Source organism: Nicotiana attenuata, chromosome 1 (assembly GCF_001879085.1).
Source record: "Nicotiana attenuata strain UT chromosome 1, NIATTr2, whole genome shotgun sequence".
NCBI lineage: Eukaryota > Viridiplantae > Streptophyta > Magnoliopsida > Solanales > Solanaceae > Nicotiana > Nicotiana attenuata.
The window spans coordinates 42,990,953-42,999,004 of record NC_031989.1 but is presented as its reverse complement, the minus strand read 5'-3'; the positions used below and the strand labels follow the sequence as shown (position 1 = coordinate 42,999,004).

General features: G+C 40.4%; 1 protein-coding gene across 2 annotated transcripts; it reads right to left on the bottom strand.

Annotated features, from left to right (window-relative positions):
• On the bottom strand, positions 2,000-5,100 carry LOC109225524. 2 transcript variants are annotated; one of them, XM_019390234.1, is made up of 4 exons: positions 4,232-5,100; positions 3,394-3,576; positions 3,208-3,294; positions 2,000-2,620 (listed from the first exon to the last, which is right to left on the bottom strand). In XM_019390234.1, the coding sequence occupies exons 1-4, from the start codon at positions 4,632-4,634 to the stop codon at positions 2,253-2,255; spliced, it is 1,041 nt and encodes a 346-aa protein (XP_019245779.1). In that variant the 5' UTR covers positions 4,635-5,100; the 3' UTR covers positions 2,000-2,252. The 2 variants fall into 2 exon arrangements, with proteins under 2 accessions (XP_019245779.1, XP_019245773.1); XM_019390228.1 differs by having other exon boundaries at positions 3,208-3,576; positions 4,232-5,099.

Sequence of the window (8,052 nt, the reverse complement as noted above, 5' to 3'; positions counted from 1 at the left end):
GGGCGAGGCTGGCCTTATTTCGGAGACATCTCCAATACATGCATAAATGGGCATAAGTAAGACATCATCTCTAATAAAAGAAAAGCATCAAAAAATCTGGGAGAAGAACTTACCATGGTGTTTGGCCTCCCATTTGCCCTTCGATAAGTCACGCCATTTGCGCTCGTCATACGAGGAGGTCGCGGCCAATTTTCGGGCCCAGTCCTCGAGGTCAAGGATCGCATGGGGCATCCAATCTTCAATTGCAAAAAAGGTAAAGGCATTACAAAAGGCAGGAACAGAGTATAAGAAGATACCAGGAAAGGGACATCACTTACGATTGGGATTCCATTTCTCTGGGAACGGCATTTTTCCCTTAGGGATGACGTCTGAGGTCCTCACTCGGACGAACCGGCTCATCCAACCTCGGTACTTATCCTCGTCGTTACTAGCAAAGAAGCTTATCGATGTTGAAGCTTGATCAACCCTCAAAAGAGCTGAGGCCGATATAGCCGAATGAGGTGGTTGAGGGTAAACACTAATCCCTCGGCCTTGCTAGAGAAGTAGCATAACATAATCACGATGCGCCAAAAAGAGGGATGGATCTGGCCGAGGGTAACTTCATATCTTTTACAGAAGTCAATCACGACTGAATCAAGGGGACCCAGTGTGAAGGGGTATGTATAAACACTTAAAAACCCCTCCACATGAGTAGTGATGCTCTCCTCGGGGTCGGGGAACTGTACCACGACCTCGTCCCCCCAGCCATAGTCTTTCTTCATGGCCTTGAGATGCTTCTTCGTTATCGAACTAATATATCGAGATACGTGTTCGCATCGGCCTGGGATTGCCGAGGGATTTTCAACGTTGAAGTCTTTCTTTATCACGCAGGGGTCGGGAATGATCTCGTGAAGGGCCGGCGCCACAAGTTTGGCCGGCCGGGAAGAGGAGGAGGAAGATTTCCCCTTTCGGGAAACTGTTTTTGAAGTTTTTGCCCATTGATTCGAGTTAGAGGAAGTGAAAATAGACGGAGTTTGGTATTTTCTGACGCTGAAAGGAACGGGAGTAGCGAATAATGAGAGAAAAGAGATGGAAAGAAGGAGATATAGAAAAAGCTTAGAGATGGTTTGAAGATTGAAGTAAAGCTTTCTCTAGGATTTAAACCTTATATTTATAGGCTGGCGGCGACAGTTCAACGACGCTAGTGGTCGGCCATCACTGGAGAAGCATTTAATGTTTTGGGGAAGCGAACCGACGTGACGTTTCGGTCACTTCGAACGCCTACATCATGGGAATGACGTCATCAACAGGGACTCCGAAAAATCGAGGCTCAAATCGTTTCTTATTATTTTACTCTAAGAAACGCGGGGAATATCTGTATACGGTAAAATCATGTGCCCCCGATTTTGTAGGCCCGAAGGCTCACAACGAGGAACAGAAGGTTCGCGTCGAGGAATAGACTCACTATGGACCAAGTTCGAGCCCGAAAGCAGAACACCAGGCTCGAAGATTTAAGTGTTAAAGGGACGTCGGAGCCCAGTGTGATCAACCCCGAGATAATGCCGTTATGAGTTTGTAACAGAATGAGCAAGATTCCTGCCACGTCTCCAAGATCATGGTATAAATTCCGGAATAGATTTGTACGAATCTGTACTAGGCGGTTAGACAGCTGTCCCAATAAGATCCTTTACTGTAAATAGAAATGTACCTTATTTAGGGTTCCCCTATTATATAAAGGGGACCCCAATCATTTTGTAACCATCATCAATCATTGGCAAAAGAATATACTCTCTTATTTTCTTGTTCAACGCTCACCACAATTGTCCTTTAACTTTATTGTTCTTGACCTACCTCGAGGCCTGGCCTCGAGGTCGAGACTAGCTTGCACTCTAGTTTGATTTTACTTATTTCTTTCGTTTATATTCAGATTTCTTGGTTATTAATTAGTATTAAATTAAAGCACGTATTTTTAAAATCATAAACAAGTTTAATCGTTACTCGTATTTTTGAGGTAAACACATTTCTTTAACTCAAATTTATTGTCAAAGAAGTACTCTTACTCATAAACAGATACAATTATTAACCTATTTTAGTCATGAGGATCAAATGGAGCTAGCTCCTTACATTATGGACATAGCTGTTAACCTATTTTAGTTATGAGGGTCAAACAGAGTTAGCTCATTATGTCTAAACCTCCAAGGTGACCAACTCAATACCAAGGGCATCAGTTTGAGGGGGGGATTACCTAATACAATTATTTGCCTAGATTTTCTTCACCATTTTAGCTTGCCATTATGTTTCTGGGCCAGAACATTGAAAACATGGGCCAGGAAGGCAAATATGCCGGCTAAGAAGCACATAAGCCATGACAATGCAAATAATGCCCAGTCTAGGAATGTTTGTTTGACAAGTTGAGCCCTGTCCGAGATTAAAAGTGCTCTGTAAACTGCTTCAGTTACAGCATATGCTGAGATTGGATCATATTCATCTGCCAATAATCCATATTCTGTCACACAAACTATATCATACGTTCCAGTAGTCTCTGAGGTACCAAGATGTTTGCATATCTTCAATCGGCAGTCTATTCGATCCTCGGTTGATAGCTTGTCTCCATGAGTTAAGATCAATATGGGGTTACCATCTGCATCGAGAATTGATAGTGTAAAAAGAATTTCACAATATAAGGTCATTTGAAAGGTAATTGCAGGAAATTAGTTATAACAAGTGAAAATTGTAACCTGAAAAATAAGATAAGTAACCGTCTACAATAGGTTAAATTACATTTTCTAGCAGCATGGAGAGAGAACATTAAGTGCAGAGTCATGGGTGCCTGATCAAAACTCATAGCGATGTTTTCTTTTTTTTTTTTTTTTTTTTTTGGTCAACCACAAAGGAGTACGATATGTCCAATTGGTAGCATCAAACTTGTGACACTACAATTCGAATTGTCACCTCTTGGCTACTAGGTAGTCTCATTAGGAGCAAGCTTGTAATTACTCCTCTCATTTTTATTTGTCGTTTAAGGTGAAACTATTTGATCGCATTAATTATAAGGGTATTCGGCTAAATTACTCTTGGCTCTTCCTTCAATGAGTAATTAATGCCTTATGGAATTGAAAAAGTAAAAATTAATGCTTTCTTGATTTGTGAGGTGACAAATATTTTGGACCAATCTATTTTGCTAAAGCAATAGATCATGATTAAAGGGAGAGGAGTAATTAAACTCACTGGATTTCTTGAGTGCTGTAGAGCAGAAGAGTTGCTTCAATGCATCCAATGGTTTCAAGTCACCAACTCTGAGAGACTTGTATATTTCTGAAGCATTAGCCACCAGCATAACACAATTGACTTTCCTATTAACAAACATTGAAGAAGCATCCTCCAATTCATTATCTAACTTTGGCAAAATATCACCTGGTCTGGAGCAGAGCTTCTTATGGTGGACTCCATCAGCCATCCATTCTTTCAACTCTTGAAGACCTTCATCTACCTTATCATAATCGAAACCCCTTGTATCGTAAATGCAGAACCCGCTTCGTGCTGATCTCAGCACATTGTGCTCCTCCATTATCAAACTTGTGTAAGCAGAAGCATTTCCTGTGATTTAAAAGCCAAGAGTTAACTTTTTGTTAAGCTCTTTTACAATCTTAGTCTGGACAAAGAATGAGAGTTGCAGTATAAGGATGATAGACAGTCGGATAACAAATAGTTAAATTATGATAAATTCTCGTAATAATGCATAAGTAGAGACATGCTTTCATTCAATAGAGTAAATAAATAAATAAACAAATAAATAAGAAACTTGAAATGAGAGTCCATTTTTCGGTAGGCACGTGCTACATAGTTGCGGAACTAGAATTCTAATAGGGGATTCAAAAAAATGCAAGAAAGCTATAGTTGATATTCAAACCTGCAATTAAAAGCAATTCTTGAACTACCTTTGCTACCACACTATAATTTCCCTTATGTCAAGTGGATATAAACTTCTATACGTTAAAAAAAAAAATTGTCTTTAAATCCTGGGAGATTTAATTGGACCCCTCGTTACAGATAACTCCGCTACCGTGCTACATTGTGACATGGTGGTATGGTACATTTATATGTTTATGAAATGAAATAATGAAGCTAAATAAAACAAAACAAAACAAAACGAAAGCTAGTTTGGGACTGAAACATAATAGTAGTTCTGAACTTCTGATATTTTGCTTTTTATTAGAATTAGAAAAAAGTTACTGAATTAACCAATTAGTACCTGAAGAAGTTTGAGCAAAAGGGATGAGACCAGAGCGACCAAGAACACTATACATAAGGTTAACAAGTGAACTTTTGCCAGCATTATGAAAACCAACCAACACTATAGTGTTCATAGGTGGAATATCCATATCTTCTTTGTTAATTCCACCAATTGGCACCCAAAAATCCCCTGCTCTGTACGACATTAGCTTTTGGCGTAGCTCATCAAGACTCTCTGACGACATTAAAGCTAGCCTCTCCATTTCCCTTAGGACTTTTAGGGTAGGTGTCATTTTTGTCAAATTAGGCATCTCAAACTTGAATTTTACACATTCGTTGAATTTTGCTGCTGATTTCCACCAGTAGTAAATAGCTCTATTTTCTTCTTCATCATGTTGATTAACAAAAAATTCGTCCCTCATTTTTGTTTTTGTGTGAGGCTATAGGAGCTCAGCTGCATTGCTATTTAAAGTAGTTCTTCACTACTTGCTACAGTACAAATAATTACACAAGTCACAAGGGAGATGGGGACAAGAAATTGTACAACCAATGACGTAATGTTTCTTTACTAGGTTTGTTTTGCCCCACAACGATTGCTCATTTGGCCGTTTCATTTCGCTCTACAGGAAATTTCTAAGCAACTTCATGTAACAGTACACGTGAAGAAGTTGCAATCAAGAGTGACCAAGTATCCGAAACAAAGTGAAATAAGTAGCTGCAATTGATACTGGATTAAAGTTAATAGGCAGCAAAAACCTGTATTTAAAGATACAGTAATGGACTTCTGAAGCAACCAGAAGATAGTGACGAAACCCAATAGAAACGTGGGAATGGCGGCGATGGAATCAATAAGATGGCCCAAAGGATCGAAGAGTAAATCTGATCCATGTGCAATTTTAAAACTGGCTGCTTACCCTAATTGGGGTAATTATTCTCTGTTTACTGTACATTTAAAGGTAAATAAACTACTCCTCTATTTCAATGAACTCATTTGACTGAGCACGGAGTTTATAAAAAAAGTGAAGATTTTTGAACTTGTGGTGTAAAATAAACCACATATATTTTGTGTGGCTATAAATCATTGCATAAAGGTAGATTGTTTCCAAATATAGAAATGATTCATTCTTTTTGGTACGGACTAAAAAGGAAATAGATTCACATAAATTGAAACGGAGAAAATAGATAATTACAATGTACAACTCAAGTAACAAATAGTACAACAACTCTACATCACTATTCTAATAGTAACAGCACATAGCAGAGTTTTTGGACATTTAGATGGTACGAGGTACAAAATATGACATGGTGCTAATTTGACTCGATGTGAAATTTAAGGCAAACCTTTTTTTTATAGAAATATGTGGTTTTATATAGGCCATGATATATTTTTGACTATAAAAGCATGCATATCATTAAGGGAAAAGTTAATGTTAAATTGTCCTGAAATATAAAAATGTGTTTGTATACGGATGAAATCGGAGATAGCACACACCCTGGTCTCCCCGTGAATAAAACGAAGTAAGAGCCTGAATATATGAGATCAAAATCGAAGTTGGAAACTCTTTGTATCGAGGCCCGTGAAAAGTGAACGGAGTGCTCGCCATCGGACCTGATAAAACAACGCATCCCGGAGCCGGGACAAGTTCCGAGACTTCGGAAAACACAATGTATGGTTATAAGCGACAGATAGAGGGTCGTGATATCCGCAACCGACTGGATATCACTGCCCGGATCTCGCTCGATGACGGTTACGGATTAGTAGTTAACGAGAGAGGAAGATTTTTACCTTTTTAAGACTTCTACTAGTTATGAAACTCTCCTACTATATAAAGGGGAAGTTTTTTCTTTGATAACACATATTTTAACAAGCAAACCAAGGCAATACAAATTCATTTTTCTGCTTCCTAGCTATTAAAAAGTTCTTATTTTATTGTTGTTCTTCATTCACAATTGGCTTCGAACCAAGGGTCCAATCGAGGGCAAAACCACTGTTTAACCTAAGTTCGAGCCAAGCCATAACACTACAATTGGTTTGATTATTCATTTTGTCTTTAACTCGTTTATCTAACGTTCTTGATTATTTGTGTTGAATCAATCCACATATCCTTAAAATCGCTTACAAATTCAATTGTTATCTGTTTTAAAGGTAAACAGATTGGCGTCCACCGTGGCGATAAGGATAATAGTGGTGATTTGATACAAATCACCATAACACACTCTAGTTTACGCTTGTTCTTTAAATTCTTAATTTTAGATCAGTTTAAAAAATGTCAAATTCTCAGTCTACCCACTTGGACTTGCCATCAGGCGAAAACAACAATCTGATACCTAGCAACGAGGTACCTCCTGCTGATCCCAGCAGAGTCCTAGTTGCTGATCCGGTCGATGCTAACTCACAGGTGGCCATCGATGTCAACCTACCAACTGATCCCAAAAATAGTATTTACGGGGACCCCGACCAGTGGCTCAAGAAGCTCTCGAAGGCGAAGGCGATGGGGTTAGCCTACGGTTAATCTTCGAAATGTTGCAGGCTCAACAAGCGGCGATAGCGTAGCTGTAGAATCAAAGCCACACCCCAACAGAATTGAGCCCGAACCATCCCGGGAGAACATCCGAAGCCATGAGCAGATCACCGAGAGACTGGGTGAAACTGAGTCCAGGGTTAGTCCGGAAGTAATGCAAATGCTTGAAGCATTAACGAAGCGGATGGAATCAGGTGAAAAGAAAATTGAGGCCAATGACAAGAAGGTAGAAACATACAATTCCAGTGTCGATCAAATCCCGGGAGCACCCCTGATATTAAAAGGGTCGAATTCCAAGAAGTTGATCCATAAGCCTTTTCCTTCGAGCGTGGCACCGAAGCCGACACCTAAGAGGTTTCGTATGCCCGACATCCCAAAATATAACGGAATCACGGGTTCGAATGAGCATGTGACCTTCTATACATGCGCAATCAAAGGGAACGACTTGGAAGATGATGAAATCGAGTCGGTGTTACTGAAGAAGTTTGGGGAAACTTTGTCCAAATGAGCAATGATATGGTATCACAACTTACCCCCAAATTCCATTGACTCGTTTGCTATACTTGCATATGCTTTCGTGAAGGCCCATGCCGGGGCCATCAAGGTCAAGACCAGAAAGTCGAACCTTTTCAATGTTAAACAAAGAGACAACGAGATGCTCAAGGAATTCGTATCGAGGTTCTAGATGGAACGGATGGACCTACCACCGGTCGTAGATGAATGGGCCGTTCAGGCGTTTACCCAAGGACTTAACCCCCGAAGCTCCTTGGCTTCATAGCAGCTAAAACAAAACTTGGTAGAGTACCCAGCGGTAACTTGGGCCGACGTCAACAACAGGTACCAGCCGAAGATTAGAGTCGAGGACGATCAACTCGGAGCCCCTTCTGGATCTATTTACCCCAATCAGGGCCGACGACAGGTCTAAGAGAGTCTTCGATCGTGAGCCAAGTAGCCGAGGTCTAATGAGAAAAAATGGTACAAGGAACGAAGGGGAAAAGGATCCGGCCGTCAGCTTACAAGGAACGAAAAAGGAGGCGATCGAGGGCCCAGTAGCCGAGGTCTGATGAGAAAAAATGGTTCGGCAGGCTGTTCAGGGGTAGAGAAGCACCAAGATTGTCAGAATACAACTTCAACGATGATGCGGCCACCATCATATCAGCCATCGGGCGCATCAAGGAAACCAAGTGGCCCCGACCATTGCAGTCCGACCCTACCCTAGGAGATCCTAACTTGATGTGTATGTATCATGGCACTCATGGCCATAGGACTGAGGATTGTAAACAATTGAGAGAAGAAGTTGCCCAGTTGCTCAATAACA

Coding starts and splice junctions, on each gene's coding strand:
- LOC109225524 (XM_019390228.1), bottom strand. CDS start 4,634: ATGAGGGACGAATTTTTTGTTAATCAACATGATGAAGAAGAAAATAGA. Junction 3,577..4,231: donor TTTTGCTCAAACTTCTTCAG/GTACTAATTGGT, acceptor TTTAAATCACAG/GAAATGCTTCTGCTTACACA. Junction 2,621..3,207: donor TACAGCACTCAAGAAATCCA/GTGAGTTTAATT, acceptor TTCTCGATGCAG/ATGGTAACCCCATATTGATC.